Genomic DNA, 15616 nt, shown 5'->3' on the forward strand with positions numbered 1-15616 from the left:
CCCCGAGGCGCATGCGCGTTGCCGCCCCCTCTCGGCCGGCCGGGCCCCTTCGCCCGCCACCCGCCATCTTGCGAGGACCATTGGGGTTATTGTCCGCCGCTCGGGCTCGGCGGGGCCGGCGGCTCTCGGGCTGCCCAGGCGCTGACGGGGGCCGCGGGGCCGGCTCGGCGTGAAGAGCCGGGGCGGGGCGGGGGCGGTCCGGCGGCGGCGCCATGGAGGATGAAATGCCCAAGACCCTGTGAGTGGGGAGGGGGCGAGACCGCCTATTGTTCCCGGCTCCGCGGGGAGGGGCGGCCCGGGCTCCCCTCACGCACGGTCCCTCAGGCCCGGGCGACGCGATCGGGCCTCCGCGACGGGCAGCGGCGGTCGCCCCGGCCCTTCAGCCGCCTCCAGTGCTAAGGAGGCGCGGGGGCCGGCCCCCGCCCGCCGGCCCTCAGCCCTGCAGGGCCCCGGTTCCCCTCACGGCGGGCCGGCCCCGGGGGGAGAACCCGGCCGGAGCCGGCCCCAGCCCCTCCGCCCGTGCCCCGCCATGCCTGTCCCCTGCGTTGCTTCCCGGTGGTGTTCACCGGCTTTCTGTCCGTCGTCGTCGTCCCCCCGCCGCCCCGGGGCTTTCTGCCGGACCTTTCCGGCTCACATCTGGAGGGAAGGGGGCTGGGGAGATGTACACACGCACACACCCACCCACCCCCCCAGGTACTTGCTCCGTGTACGTTTTCGCGAGGGTCTGGCTGAATTTTGCCATTTCTGCGTTGTGTTAGCACCGTCATCTCACCGCGGCGGGGGGGGGGGGGGGGGGAGGAGGAGGATGGGGCTGCCCTGGCCTAGCAGCTGGAGCCCCGCTGCGATGTTCAACAGCTTGATGTAAATAAACGGGGGGGTGCCCGTGAAATCGGCGCTTGCCCCAAGTGTTTAAAGCGTGCTGCGAGCTTGTTATTTCCCGAGGAACTAATCGTAGCTGTAGGGCAGCTCCTCGCCTCGCTGAAATCATAAATGGGCTTCCTTTAATTACAAGCCGCTTTTCTGGCGGTTTTGAGGCAGCTGACACCCGCCGCTGTCAGGAGGGATTTGGACTTTGGCTCGGCTCTTGCTCCTGCAGCCGGCTGTGCGTGAAAGGCGCGGGACAGCTCCCGTCCACGTCTTATTCATGCGTTTCTCTCCTTTTCTCGGGCAGGCGTGATCTGGAGTGGTTTCCCTCGTTCAGCTCGGGGAAATCACAGACTCCAGTCTTCCACCTCTGCGTAAGCTTCGATCCCTCTTTCAGTGCAGGAGTTGAGAGGAGGACAGACGGGAGGGAGAGGGAATCTTTCCAAGGCGAGGGGAAAGTTTTGCCGGCGGACGGTGGCTGTACCTGCCCCGAGGGTTGATAAATGACTTGGCCGAGTGACTGCGGGAAAACAAGACTCTTACGTGACTTAGGCCAGCTCCTCGGGCCCAGGCTTTCCGGAGCGGTAAACGCTCTGTCCGCCTCCCTGTGTGTACGATCCCGTTGTCTTTCTAGTGCGTGCATTTTTGGAACTATTCTTGGCATCTGCAAACATGGGTCAGACCTGTTGGCATATTTGCGTGTTTGTTTAGAAGAATGTTTCCCCGCCCCAGTCCCAATGACATGGTTGTCTGGAGTCTAGCGGTCTTGGCTGAACACGGCATATGCTTAACGCAGTGAATTATATGACCTTGAGCACGTGCGGCTCGTTGCACAAATACGGCCAGGCTTCTGAGCTACAGAACCGAGCGTTGAGCAACGTACCGAGAACGGTGTTGCTCTGAATCGCTCCGAGTGACTTTCTCAAGTCGTATGGAGGATTGTCACGAGCTGAATTGCACAGATTGGGTTTAGAACGAGCAGCTTGAAGGAAGAAAAAGCAGCTAAAAGTAATGTCTTTCCAGCTCGGGTCTGAAGTGCGTGTTAAATATTTGCTTGCACGAGGATTTCTGTAGGTAGTGCTACAGAAATCCCATCTGGACGTGGGTTACAGGGCTCCCTCCTCGGTGCCATTGTTTTGCTGCGTCGTGAGGGGCCGCCAAAGCGGTCTGCAAGCCGTGTGCCTTTTTCTTTAGTTCCTTTAGCACGTTTAAGTCGTTTTTCCGGAACAGGTTCCAGACGTTGTTGGAAATAACTGCTTGGTTTTGCCATTTCCACTTAACCTGTTTCTTTGAAGGGAGGTGTTAGAGCCTTGGCGTTTCGAAGCACTTTCAGAGCTGTATCACTTAAGTCAATGATTTCCTGGATAGGCAGCTCATTTTCACGTGGCCAGCGACCTTCCTTGAAAGCCACTCTTCAATGCAAGAGATTAGAAATTTGAAGAGCGGTTCCAAGGCAGACGGTGGTTTTGAATTTACAAAGACCTCCTGTTTGTATTTTTCGTATAAGCGCGTAGGTGCTTGTGGAACACGTGTACTTCTAATTTACTTTGTGTGTCTAAAACGATGCGGAGGTGCTAACCCCCGATAGTTGGTATTCCTTTTCGAGAAACCGTATACCGATCAATGTGCGGTGAGTGAATGGAGTTGTCTGCCTAGTTTGCCTTGTATAGTATAGTCCTTCCTCTGCAGAGAAACGTCGACCGACTCATTAATGAGAATCCAATTAGCAGGAAAGAGAGGGATGGGAAAGGTGCGGGAGATGACAGAACCGTCACGCAGGAGAGATCTCCTGCCGTATTAGCTGTCCCTGCCTGGCTGGGTCACCTTGGCACTCGGTTATTTCTTGTATAACTGGTCCGGGACAAGGTCCGGGTGTCCTGGACCTTGCCCGCGTGCCAGCTATACAGAAGCGGAGCTGCGGTGGAACTCCGTGGAAGGTTCGGATGGTCCAACACCTTGAGCATAGCACGGAGAGGGTACATCGGGGAAAATAACAGGGGGATTGTTCCTCGGGGGTGTTACAGCTCTCTGTTTTTCCCGTCCGTCTCGGCACACGGTTGATAGTATCGCAGGACTTTGTTGTGGTTTGTCAGCTAGCGGATTGGAGAAACCCCTCCAGACTTGCCGGCTGCAGAGAGCAGGCAGCAGATGTACGCAGCTATGGGTAATGAGGTTACCCTGACAAATAACGTGAGAAAAAACGCTGCTGAATTTGTACGACATTAAGCTGTTTTTCCGAGTGACCGATGCGCTTTACAATTCCCCCTCCTTTTTTGAGTCTTTCGCAGAATGCTCGTGTTCTGTGTTGTCGCTTGCGTGGCCGTTAAGGGATATCTTGACCGTGTCTGTGCATGAGGAGCTCAGGTTTGGTTGTACCTCTGCGTGGAAGCAAGTAGGTCAACATCTAGTATGCAATTACACATACCTTCCCTATGTGTGTCTGTACACATGTATCTTGCTGCAGTTGATCCTCTGGGGATGCATTTCGAAAGGTCTGGCCACGCAGTTTCGTGGGGCCGTCGGAGATTGCTTACCTAAATCCCGCTTTTGCCGGCTAAATCCGGTCGTAAGGCAGGGAATGCTTCAGGAGATGCCTATCTGATTATCGGGGTGAAAATCCAGCGTGAGTGCAAAGGTCAGGGTGTAGGCACCCTGTCTAGGAAACCGTCGGTCACAAATAAACCATTAATAAACTTAGACCTAGAAGGTGACGTGCGAGTCTCCTCGGTTTAGTGCCTCAGCTTATGTGTTATCCAAATGGCGATAATATTTAAAAAAAGGGGGGGGGGGGGGGGGGAAGAAGTCTCGCCGGTTATGACTCTCAGTTGAACTTGATGCAGGGTGGAACGTCCCAGCGTTATCGAGCACAAAGTTAATTGCCTTAGCGAAGTGCACTAAACCCTCCTCCGTTTAAGGAAACCTCGTCAGAAGCGCAGGAATTACTCGCTTTGTTGAGCGAGAGGATGCCTGTGACGACCCGGTTCCGGTGAAGCACGTGTTGGTTTTAAAAAAGGAGTACGACTCTGGCTCCTACCTAAAATAGTTGTTCGAATTATTAGTATATAGCTTGCCGGGTCGTTTCTGACAGAAAAACAGAGGCTGTCTGTCTCGTTCCCCCGTTCTCTCCTCTGCTAAACCAAATATTGGGAGCGCGTCCATCTCTTCGGGAAGGTCGTTAGCAACCTTCTGTCGCGGAAGGAGCGCGAGAAGTCCCCGGTTTTGCCACCTTGTTGTTTTCTTACAACATCTTTGCAACTCTTGCTTGCACCGAGACGGGGAGGATTGCTGATTTATTGGCGTGGTTTCAGCGGCACCCTTCCGTTGAGGTTCTCGTTGCAGAGGCGGCGGTTTGCCACATAGCGTTCCTCTGCGGAAGGGTGCTGCCACACCTTTGGAGCTGAGGTTTCTCTGTGTGCTTTTTTTAAAAATCCCGTGACTTGGGCTTAACAGCAACAACAAGAAAACTCCACCTGTGGGTCGAGGATGATCTTGGTCGCCGAGGATGCCAAAATCCCAAATCGGAGCAGGGGTTCGGCTTCCGTTGGCGCTTGAGGAGGCTGATCCTTCCAAATGGAGGAGGACGGGGGAATGCCCACACTTGAGCAAGTTTGCCCTCGGTCGTTTCGGGCAGACGAGTCCTTTTTTAAAAGGAACTAAGTATCGTGTAACGTGCTTGCTGAACGCCAGATCGAGCTACTCGGGCAGCTAGGGAAATGGCGCTCGGTGGAAGACGGCTGCGTATGGGTATCAGAACTGCCGTCTCTGTACGCGGAAATCCATTCGGTAGGTCGAGTTGTCCGTATCTGGCTTTCAGTTCAGCTTTGAACCGGGGCGCGATTTTAGAAACGCAGGCCTCGGGTGGGACTGAGGACAGGCGCTGTTACTGCCCGCCGCCACCGGCCGATTTCCACCCCGTCGCTGCGCGAGTCGGGATGTAATCCCGCGGCACGCTTCGTTTCAACGTCCTAACCCGGCGGGTTGGGCGTTGGGGGAACGGCTTTGGGCCGCGTTTGCTCGGTTACCGACAAGCGGACCGGAGCGTCAGGATGGCTTCTGACCGCGTATTTGATCTTACAGGTACGTGGGGAACCTGTCCAGAGACGTGACCGAAGCTCTAATCCTCCAGCTGTTCAGCCAGATCGGACCATGCAAAAACTGCAAAATGATAATGGATGTAAGAGCCTTCACCTGATGATTGTCACGTTTCTCGTAGCTCGTGGCTTTGGGTCGTGCTGGCGCGTTTCGGAATTCCACTGGAAACGTGGCGTGACCACGTTAAAGGGCCACAGTAAGGCCGGGGATGACAAGTCGCGTACTTCTGGCACCGTTTCTGCCTCGTACCTGATGTTAAATTTAAGGCCGTGTGGATATTGAGAGAGGGAGCGAACGGGTTAATGTACGCAGGTGTCGTAGATGAGATTTGGAAAGTTCTTTGCCACGCTTTTACCTTTCTAAAGCAGACCTGAAACCTCCTGGGGCGTTGTTAGCACACTGACCGTGGTCTCTGCGTAGAGTAAAAAAGCCTATCCGTTGTGAGACCTTTAGATGTAATGAATAAGGAGCTGAGTAGAATAGCGAGAGTGCGGTTTGAAGAGGTTTGTATCGGTAATCCTTTGTTTCTTTCTTTCATCAGACAGCTGGAAACGATCCGTACTGTTTCGTGGAGTTCTATGAGCACCGGCACGCGGCCGCAGCGCTGGCCGCTATGAATGGCCGGAAGATAATGGGTAAGGTAAGCTGTCATGTCTACAGGGTGAGTTGGAGTTGAAAACAGGCTATCTCAGATGGCGCGGGTGAAATATCGCTTGAGATGAAATGGATACGCTGCAGATGTTAGACGCTTCGTTTGGACGGAGGTCTTAACGTGACGTGGCTAAGAAGAAAAGCTGTTCGGGCTGTTATAGGAGGAATGCAGGGCGGGGGGGGTGGTGGTCGTGGGGGTTAGAACCGGGCGGGCTCAGAGGCGGCAAGAGTAATGAGGATTTTAACTCTGCCGACCTTATCGGGACCACGTCCCTCTCCCGCAACCCCTGCGAAAAAACGCGCCCGAGCAAACCGAATCTCCAGACCGGGTCTGGTTCCCATCTTTGTTCTTAAGCGGTGAAACGCGGTTCGGAAGAATGAACCCTCTCCCGAGAAACGGGTCCTAAACTTGAGCTTTCGCCCCAGACTCGCACGTCTGGTGCCCCCGTAGCGTCAGAGTGAAGCGCTGGAGGCACCTGAGCTTAGTTGGGATTTGCGTGATCTAACACGAGCGACTGATGTTTGCAGGAGGTCAAAGTGAACTGGGCGACGACCCCCAGCAGCCAGAAGAAAGATACCAGCAGTAAGTGTCACTTAACGCTTTGACTACGTGTTTGATTTGCACGAGTAGTTTTTAAACGTAAACAGTAAGCCTCGTACAGTTATATGCAGTAATGTTTTGATCGTAATCCTAAGATATTATTTAATGTGTTTGTGTTAATAAACTTAAGAACAAATCTAATCTTTGTCATCAGGTAGTACCGTTGTCAACACACAGCGTTCACAAGGTAATTGTATCTTCTTAAACATAAAATGAAATCTCTCAAGGGTATTCACTAACCACCTGGAGCTATGTATGGGGTTTTTGTTAGTTACGAATTTATTTTTTGTGGAAAGACTTCCCTTTTGTTTCCCTATAGCATCAGAAAGCGATCTAGCGTCCACCGTTCAGTTCTGGTGCTAATCTCCGCTATGGAGGCAGAACGGTTGGCTCCCCGTGAGGCTGCCGTATGCGCTCCCGCAGGCAGGCTCCTTGGGAGTACCTAGGCTTTTTCCAAAATTGGGCTCCACGGCTCACGGCGAGCCTGCGGATTGCCGCTTTTCTCGGCAAGCTTTGAATTTCCGTAGGCTGGTGGAGCTAAACTACGTCGGCGTCCGAGTGGACTCGAGAGTCTCGTACCTGCTGTAGTACAAATAAGTCTGCATATTGCTAGGATGGTATGTGACGCTTTGTTTGATTGTACCGGAAAACTCCTAGATACAGGGCTTCTGTTTCTCTTTGGTGCCTGTTTTTTGCGGCTCTGACGTAAGTTGAAGGGATTACCGTTTCCATTCTGTTGCCTTCGGTCTTAGTTCACTTGCACGTGGATTCACGTACATTGAATTCACGTGGATTCTCACGGTGTGTTGGCTGGGCAACCGAAACTGTCGGCTTTTGAGAGCTCAAACGCTTTACCAGCAAACTGTTGCCACGCAAGGTATTTTTTTGATTCGTTCTTCACGACCTACAGCGTTAACCCGGACGTTGTGGCTAGGTTCGAAACACGTCCCGCTCTAGAGCGAGCGTTACTCTGCGCTTCTTGAGACGGCTAGACGTTTCAGCTGATCGGATTTTGAATAGCTAGCGATCTGCCGTGTCAAAGCTTAACAGGAGCGTACGGAGAGAAAGATTGTCGTGTAGCCTCGGCAGATTAAGGAAATAGTTTAAGACTTTGTACGGTAAATGCCAACCGGTCTTAAAAGCGGTTTGTAAAATACAAAACGTAAATGCCGTATGTCGCGGTAGTAGCCTTAAAATCACTGACTTTGTAGCGCTGCCGAGCAAAGGATCTCTTAGGAACGGCAGTAAATTCTCTTTTATAGTAAATGCTAGTCTTTGTGTAGTTTTTAATAATAGCCGGAGAGCCGCGCTCCGTGAGATCGCCACGCTCTGTGCGCGCGCGCGTTCAGGGGCCATCTTCAAACGTTAAAACCCTTTTTTTCTCTTTTTCCCAAAAAGACCATTTCCACGTCTTTGTCGGAGACCTCAGTCCAGAAATTACGACTGAAGATATAAAAGCAGCTTTTGCGCCATTTGGAAGAATATCGTAAGTAATTTCTTAGGGCAAATAAACTAAAAGTTATCTCTCCTAAATGGAGGCAGCCTTATGTTTCAGTAAGTAAAAAAAAAAAAAAAGAGAGTGGTCACAGTGCAGGAATACTCATTCATCTGTTCATGCAGCGACTTGGGTCCGAACGGCCGGGCATTAAGCGGGCATGTGTCACCCGAATTCCTTTATAGTAGTTTGTTCTGCTCTCCTAGAAAAGCTGCATCCAACTTGCTTTGGTTTTGTCCTCCTTGCCTCGTTTGGCAAAGCAACGCTGGAAAAAAAATTGACTCCTAAAACCTGGGGTTTGCATTTCGCTGGCCCTCTCGGCGATCAGATCACCATCACGCCGTACAGTTTGTGACCGAGTCCGTTTGCACGTTCACGTCTTGAGAGGCTTTGGATATTTTGTTAGCCGTGGCGTGGCGGCCACGGTAGCCAGCGCGTTTTTTGCCGTTAAATTCCCACGTCCCGCAAAATGGACCTTTTTTTAGCACGAGACTCGTTGGGGCAGCCGGAGGCTGCAGCTAGAGCGGCCTCAGAGCGTTGGGCACTGGGTCAGCGTGAGCCCTTGACCCGAAGGGCTCGGCCAAAACCGCGGGGCATCTCGGGTCAAGGAGTCGCACTCATCCCAGCGGTACAGAGCGACGGCGTCGCAAGCGAACGCGTTAGAAACGGGGAACGGCGCTGGCAGCTCTCTGCCTGCCAGTTTGTTGCGTTCAGGGCGTAGCAGAGTAAGGAGCGGTTCGTTCATTCCATCCTCCGAATGTAAACCATTAATTTTCCTTGTAGCGTTGTCTGTACTGGACATTGAAGTTTCTTGATGGTGATGTAAGAGAACGTAGAGTGCTTTGGAGTGTTGTGTAGTGAAGCATTTAATTGAAGTAAGTTTGGTTTTTTGTTGTTTTTTTTTTTCCCCCCCTCAGAGTCCAGTGTATTACTCTCTTAAATGCCAGCTTGATTTCCTCTTGTGATAAGGTTAAAAAATAAAAGAACGTGATCCGAATGTGACTCGCTTCAGACAACTCTAATGCTTGACTGCATCTTTTGTGTAATTGTCATCCAGGAAACAGAGAGGGTCGGACTCCTAAGGAGAGTCAATTTATCCTCTGGCCAAATGCGGTCTGGGTGGAAGGGACGAGGGGCTCTAAAGCGGAGCCGAACCGGAATGAGCGCGAAAGGGAGGCAGTGATAGACGGCTGCTTAGGTGGGACTGCGGCGGAGCTCCGAAAGAGAGTTTCCCCTAACCGAGTCAGCGCTGGGTTTCTGAGGCGACAGTTCGATGGACGGTCGCCTTTAACAAACGACACACCCCCCCCCCCCCCGAAACCACAAAACCCCTCCCGAGCCTGAAGCGAAAAGTAACGTCCGAGAGTCAGCCGGGGGAGCGTAAAATCACGGCGAACGTCGGTCCGCGGTCCTTATTTCCGGGGCCGTGCCCGTTGTCCCATCTTTTCTAGAAGAGCTTTTTGGACGCGGAGCCTTTGCCGTGTGGTGGTGGTGGTGACGGGGAAGGGGGAGCGATGCTCTTGTTTTTGGGGTACTCGGCGCACAGCTGTAGAGCTAACGCACGGAAAATGCGCGGTTTGCCCTTGCTCAAACTGACTGTCCAAAACAAAACTCGGTTCTTTTCCTCCCACGAAAGTAGTAGATTAAGAATGGTCCCCGTAATGACTCTTTGGAAGTCTAGCTCCGGAACCGAGGGGTTACAGAAAGCTGAGGGGACCTCGATTTTCGACCTGTTGAAATTTGACCTGAAAAAACGTCGCTGCTGTCTCTTAAGTGGTCGAATGAAGTTACTTGACTTTACCTGTTCCTCGTCAGTGACTAGTTTCTCCAAATGTGGTGCTAATGGGATATTTTCTGATATTTTAATTTAATTATTTTTTTTTATTATTATTATTTTTTTAACGTTGTCTTTGTTGGTGCTAAACTGAGCTTGTTGTTAACGACACCGAGGTTGAACTACTGCATGATTACCGCATAAGAAATTTTGGTAAATCTTTGCATCTGGATTTTTTTAATCACTGTAAAAGCACACTTTCATTGTGGTTTCCTTTTATGCTTGCTGTACGCATGTTTTCACTTGTTCTCAAGTCTTTGTTTTCAAAGTTTTCAGTTGAGGGTAAGTAGAGACGAGTTTTTCCCCCCCTCCCTCTATAGGCTCTTCAGAGCAAACCAATCTAAGCTTACCAAAGCGGCTCTTCTCAGGCAATTTGTCACGTACGACCCGAATTCTGACCTGACCCGGGAGGGGGCAGATTAAAAAAGGGGAAGGGGCGGGTCTCACAAAGAGGAAAGAAATGACATTTCCTCCGTAGCTTTGGGAGAGGTGTTTTCCTCGGGCCTGCGGCAACGGCGGCAGCGACGCCGTGGGCCGACGTACTACGCCGGAATTAGGCTTACGATGCGGTATTCGCAGTTACTGTCGAGGCTTAAAAAAAAAAGCGAGCGTAACGAACCTTGTCTTCATTGTGACTTCTCCGGCCGGTCTCGGAACGCTAACTGTTGTGCGCAGGTTAACGCTCGTTTCTCTGAACCCTGTTATTTTATACAGCCGTAAGTTACATTGCATGACCTTCTGACTGGTTTTATGTTGTCATTTCTGTTGTTTTTAATGCCTGCGTGTGGGGGGCAAAGGAGGGGAGGAGAGGGTGGCCCGTACGCGAGGGCATCTCGCCCCTTGGCTAACTTGTACACAAATTGCCTGAGAAACGCTGTAGAATGGCGTTCCACGAGTGGGGTTTTAGCTCTTGTAGCTGGGTTCTCCTTTTTAACTCAATCTCAAATAATAGGGCTCTGGTTATTTTGCAGAGTGTCTCTGAAGAATGGACAGAATTGCCATGGCTAACTACAAGCTACAGTTCACAGTGGACAAACGTTGTAGTTTTTCTTATTTACTTTTATAAATACTTTTTTTGCTTTTGCTTTTTTATATCTTGTAGTTTCCAATCAGTGCTGTATGATTGCTGTTGTACAAATGCAGTTTAAATGATGTGTAATATGTAGTTTAAGACGTGAATGTGTCGGTGTTTTCTTTTCTTCAATAATTTCTGAAAATGTCAATCTCTCAAAATTTACAGCTGCCCACAGTCCAAAAAGGGGGTAACGAATTGACCCGAGAAAATTAAAGAATTCGGTTAACAGGCGACGTATGCCTTTTAATTCCTATCTTTTTTTTTTCATTTTTTCTATTTAATATTTTGAATGAGTAGGTAGAATGTGTTGGCAAATAGCGAGTTTAAAGATTGCATGGTTAAAGAGAGCCATTCAGCTAATGTTAGTCAGCTACGTGCCTTAAGTGATTCTTTTGAATAGCTGCTTTGACCATGCTTTGTGTCTTAACAGTCCGTAAAAGCATTTTGAAGCGGGAGCCGACTGTCGTAAAGTACATATGTTTGTTAGAGAAGCTATTGATTTGCATGTTTACACAATTAAGTTTAATTTTGCTACTACCTGGCAAAGCTGTTAGTAAAGTTCTGTTTAGAAAAGAAGCCTTTTGCTTTGACTGTGTTGCTGGTGCAATAAACAGTTGACGTTAGTCAAGGTGAAACATGAAAATAAGCTGTACGTGTGACTCGACTTGTCGTTTTTAGTAAGGTCGCCTTTTGGCGGCGCTGAACTGGCTCTCGTTTCTGCTTTTTAGAGACGCGCGTGTGGTTAAGGACATGGCGACGGGAAAATCGAAAGGATACGGCTTCGTTTCCTTCTTCAATAAATGGGTAAGCCGCGGCACGGTCTCGAGCGCCCCTGAAAAGTGGACGGGGGAAAGGAATGCCGTCGGTCCCGATCCCTGTCCGGCTTCGGTTTCCCCGCCCACCGAGGGGGGGGCTTTTCTCTCTGTGCGTCGAGACGCTCTGCTGTCGCTGTAGCGTTTCTAAAGCACGTGGCGGGCGACGTCCGAACGAGCGACGTACAGAGGTGACGGGGCAACGATACGTCCGGCGTGTATCGAGAGGCTCTCGGGCGCGCGCGGGGAGGCCCGACGGCGTCCTTCGTCCCGCCTAAATCCGCTTCTTTCGAAGCAGGATTTCTTTCGGCACGCGGCGAACGTCGGGCAGGGTGGGCGCGCGGCGATTTCATTCGTTTGGCTCTACGGCAAAAGGAGGAGATGCCGACGGTGGGGTTTTCTGCTCTCCCTCTCTCGCGGACAGGATGCAGAGAATGCGATTCAGCAGATGGGCGGTCAGTGGCTCGGTGGAAGGCAAATCAGAACGAACTGGGCGACAAGAAAACCTCCGGCTCCAAAGAGTACATACGAATGTAGGTTCTCGATCGTTTGCGTCTTTGCAAACATCCCGCCGCGCCCGTGAGGAGGAGGAGAAAAGGGCGAGCTGCGAGCCTCGGAGGTTGCGGGAGGAGGGAAAGCGGGGGCGCTAAAGGCCGGCGAAGGCTCTCTCGAAGAGTTCCGCGCCTCCTGAGTAAAGCGGCTTCCTTCGCTACAGCGACTGTGTTACCGCTGCGGGCGGGGGGGGGGGGGGGGTGGGGGGGGGTGGGATTCTGTCGGCCTCTGCACGCTCAGGTCGGAAGCTTGCTTTCTCTCTAGACGGCCAGGACGAGCTCTGGCTTTTTAACTGCGCTCCCTCGCTTTTAAGGCTTTGCGCCGTGATGCAAAGTGGGACCGCGTCAAAGAAAGCGTTTCCATCGGAGGGATCTTAAATCGGGTGTATCGGACCTGCTTGATAGGCGTTCGCGGTTTGCGCTCGACATCTCGTGTGACCGCCAGGATTAGAATTTCGACGTAACGCGTGTCTGTGCGATCCACTGAAAAGCTCTGTGAACTCTCTTTAAGCAAACGCCAAACAACTGTCTTACGACGAGGTGGTCAATCAGTCCAGCCCGAGCAACTGCACCGTGTACTGCGGAGGCGTTACTTCGGGACTGACAGGTATCGTGGCTTCCGGCTACCGTCGCGTTGGACGTTTCTGAATAACTCCGCAGTCGCCTCATTTCGCCGCCCTGTTTGTGTTTGCTTCCCGCTCCAGAACAGCTAATGCGCCAGACCTTTTCTCCCTTCGGGCAGATCATGGAAATTCGCGTCTTCCCGGATAAAGGCTACTCCTTCGTACGGTAGGCTGTCGCGCGGTTTGCGCGTCGACGGATTTAACGAAAATTGCGGGTTTGGACGCGTTCGGTGTCAGCAGAGCGCAGGCGGGCGGATGCCAAGCTGGAGGGCATGCTTTGCGGCGGCCCTCTCGGACCGCAGCCTGATCTGAGGCGGGAGCTACGGCTCGTGGCGCTTTTGGCAGGAGTGGGGAAAAAACCTTAAACCCGGTCCGAAGCGGCGCAGCGCCCGTCGTCGTAAGAGATCTCTGTCTGTTCCTCTTATGTAATTTCGCGGCGGCGTTACCGAGGCAGACGGTCGAGTTTTAGAGTCTTCCAGAAGCGTCCTCGTCTCTCCGGTGCGCGCGGCTCCGCGTAATAGAAAGGAATTGTCAATTGACTCGCTCTCTTTGCCGCTGAATTTTTCACCTTTGTTTAGGGAGAGTTAGGACGCCGAGACGGGAAAAGGGACCGCGGCCTAGCGGTTCCCGCCGCCTGCCGCGGGGGCGACGGGAGGAAGTTTCCGCCGTCGGGCCGCCGCTCGCGCAGAGCCCGAACCCGTGCCGAGCTAGCGGGGACTCGCGGGGTCGCTTCTGGCCGCGGCTCGCCGAGCGAGTTGTTTATATTGGCACGACTTACGTTTCGACAGGTTTAATTCTCACGAGAGCGCGGCGCATGCCATCGTTTCCGTCAACGGAACGACTATAGAAGGACACGTAGTGAAGTGCTACTGGGGCAAGGAGACGCCAGACATGATCAGTCCGGTCCAGCAGGTCAGAACTTCTCCTCGGCTAAAGGCCGCTAAAGGCTTTGCTAATGACTCCTCGCTAGAAACCCGTTAAACGGCTGTAATGTCCGCGCGCGTGCCGGTCGGAGGCTTGGCGTCGGGCACCTCGCCTACCTCGCGGCTTCGTTCGTCGGAGCGCGCGTCTCTGAGGCGCGACCCAAGCTAAAAGCTTGCTCCGGCGCGAAGGTGGCCGGAGCCGCCGCTCCCGTTCCACGGATCTCTGCCGACGGCCGCGTTGTTGACCGGGGTGGGGGCGGCGACGGGTCGCTCTAGTAATCGGAGGCTCGCCGACGCGAAAGGGGTTCCCGACCGCGCGGCCGTTTCGGCGTCGTTTTAGCGAGCGGACTCGTAAGCCCCCCTCGGAGAAGGACTTGGTGGCGGTGGGGCGGGGCGGGGGGGGCGAGGTGTCTCACGAGGTGACGCAAATCGCCGCTTCCTCGGGCACCACTTAACAGCCGGGCGTTTGCTCTTGCAGAACCAGATCGGCTACCCGCCGGCCTACGGGCAGTGGGGCCAGTGGTACGGCAATGCCCAGATCGGCCAGTACGTGCCCAACGGCTGGCAGGTCCCCGCCTACGGGATGTACGGGCAAGCGTGGAATCAGCAGGGCTTTAAGTGAGTATTGGGGCTTTCTGTGACCGTTTAACCCCCCCTACCCGCCCCGGGGGAGGCGACGATCCGAGTCGGTAGCAGCGTAAAAGCTGCCGAGACGTTCCGGTCCTTCGTTACTTGGGAGATTTGGGACGCGGAGCGTGCGTATGCGTCCCGGACGGCCCCGCGCCGAGAGCGATCCCGTTAAGTTCTCCCTCGTTACCCGCGCGTTTGCCTAACGAACTGTTTTTTCCACCCCACCCCCCCCCGCCTCACCGACAGTCAGACGCAGTCTTCGGCGGCGTGGATGGGCGCCAACTACGGCGTGCAGCCGCCGCAGGGGCAGAACGGGAGCGTGATAACCAACCAAACGGGATACCGCGTGGCGGGCTTCGAAACGCCCTGAGGAGGAGAGGACTCCGAAAGCGGCGGGCTGGAGCCCTTGTCGACCGGCAAGATTTATCAGATCAAGCGTCGGATGCGATGTATTTATTTGAGAGGGAGAGAGAAACGAGCCGGGGAGGGGGGGGGAAGCATTTTTAATCATGAAATTGTCATCCGCATTGGTTAAAAAAAAAAAAAAAGAAAAAAAAAAAAAAGAAAAAAGAAACAACAATGACAAAAAAACAACAAACAAAACACAAAACAGAAATCACACGAAACGAGATGCTGGATGTCTGCCAACTTTTGCCTTCCTTTTCCTCCTTTATGTGTTTCTTAAGATCCACGTTTTTGAAACACAGCAAATGCAGGGACTACTGCCGCTGAAAAACGGGGGCAGCAAATTGCACAACGTCAAACCTTTTTTGTTTTTCTTTTCTTTCCTCGGAAGTCGCGTGCCGTTCTAGTTTGCATTCCGAACGATTTAAAATGTATTATAAACCGTTGTACAAAAAAAAAAAAAAAAAAAAAAAAAAAAAAAGCCAAAAGCGTGTGAATCCTGAAGCCGTCGCGTCTTCAGCCTTTGCACCCTCTGTTTTAAAAGAGCCTCTTGTCTAAAGCCTCCGTCTCCCCGATTTTGTTACACCGGGTTTTTGCGACGATAAATTATTAGCTTACGTCGTTTTTTTGTATCTCGGCGTGTTTTTCAGGGTCGTCTGCCGTACGACAGGAAAGGGGGACGCCCGGCCCGCCCCCCTCCCCCCCCACCCCCACCCACCCCCCCGCCTGGGGAGCCAGGATTTCCACCCCGGGACAGCGAAAAATCCTGTTACTGACGTGTGACAAATTCCTACAAACCGGCTGGGTTGTTGTGTCTTTTTGGGGGGTTTTTTTTTGGTTGGGGGGTTTTTTGTTTTGTTTTGATGGTTTTTTTTTTACTGATTTCTACATTTACATGTACTGATTATGTAAAATATTTTAGCAAATTAATATTTTGCACAACCGTTAGCCGCCTTTGTACGTTTCCTTATTTAAAGGTGGGACGCCGAGTCCTTTGACGCGAGTTATGCCTCAAATCGTCCTTGGGTTTTTGGTTTTTGGGGTTTTTTTCCCTTTATTT

The 15616-nt window shown here is 52.5% G+C and overlaps 1 protein-coding gene across 6 annotated transcripts; it reads left to right on the plus strand.

The window, feature by feature from the left end:
* Positions 1-28: 28 nt before the first annotated feature.
* Positions 29-15178, plus strand: TIA1 (TIA1 cytotoxic granule associated RNA binding protein). 6 transcript variants are annotated; one of them, XM_049830916.1, is made up of 13 exons: positions 37-238; positions 4942-5038; positions 5498-5596; positions 6136-6190; positions 6363-6395; positions 7607-7694; positions 11341-11416; positions 11849-11957; positions 12487-12582; positions 12680-12764; positions 13387-13510; positions 14000-14139; positions 14398-15178. In XM_049830916.1, exons 1-13 carry the CDS (start codon positions 213-215, stop codon positions 14519-14521), a joined length of 1152 nt encoding a protein of 383 aa, XP_049686873.1. In that variant the 5' UTR covers positions 37-212; the 3' UTR covers positions 14522-15178. The 6 variants fall into 6 exon arrangements, with proteins under 6 accessions (XP_049686878.1, XP_049686877.1, XP_049686873.1 ...); XM_049830917.1 differs by lacking the exon at positions 6363-6395; XM_049830920.1 differs by lacking the exons at positions 12487-12582; positions 12680-12764; positions 13387-13510; positions 14000-14139; positions 14398-15178 and adding an exon at positions 12290-12480 and having other exon boundaries at positions 30-238.
* The last annotated feature ends 438 nt before the right edge of the window (positions 15179-15616 follow it).

The sequence above is a fragment of the Accipiter gentilis genome, chromosome 28 (assembly GCF_929443795.1).
Source record: "Accipiter gentilis chromosome 28, bAccGen1.1, whole genome shotgun sequence".
NCBI classification, from domain to species: domain Eukaryota; kingdom Metazoa; phylum Chordata; class Aves; order Accipitriformes; family Accipitridae; genus Astur; species Astur gentilis.

Excerpts from the sequence above, each read along its gene's own strand:
- TIA1 (XM_049830916.1), top strand. The coding sequence starts at position 213 with ATGGAGGATGAAATGCCCAAGACCCT. Across the intron at positions 5,597-6,135 it reads GCCGGAAGATAATGGGTAAG|GAGGTCAAAGTGAACTGGGC; the intron begins GTAAGCTGTCAT and ends TGATGTTTGCAG. Across the intron at positions 6,396-7,606 it reads CAACACACAGCGTTCACAAG|ACCATTTCCACGTCTTTGTC; the intron begins GTAATTGTATCT and ends TTTCCCAAAAAG.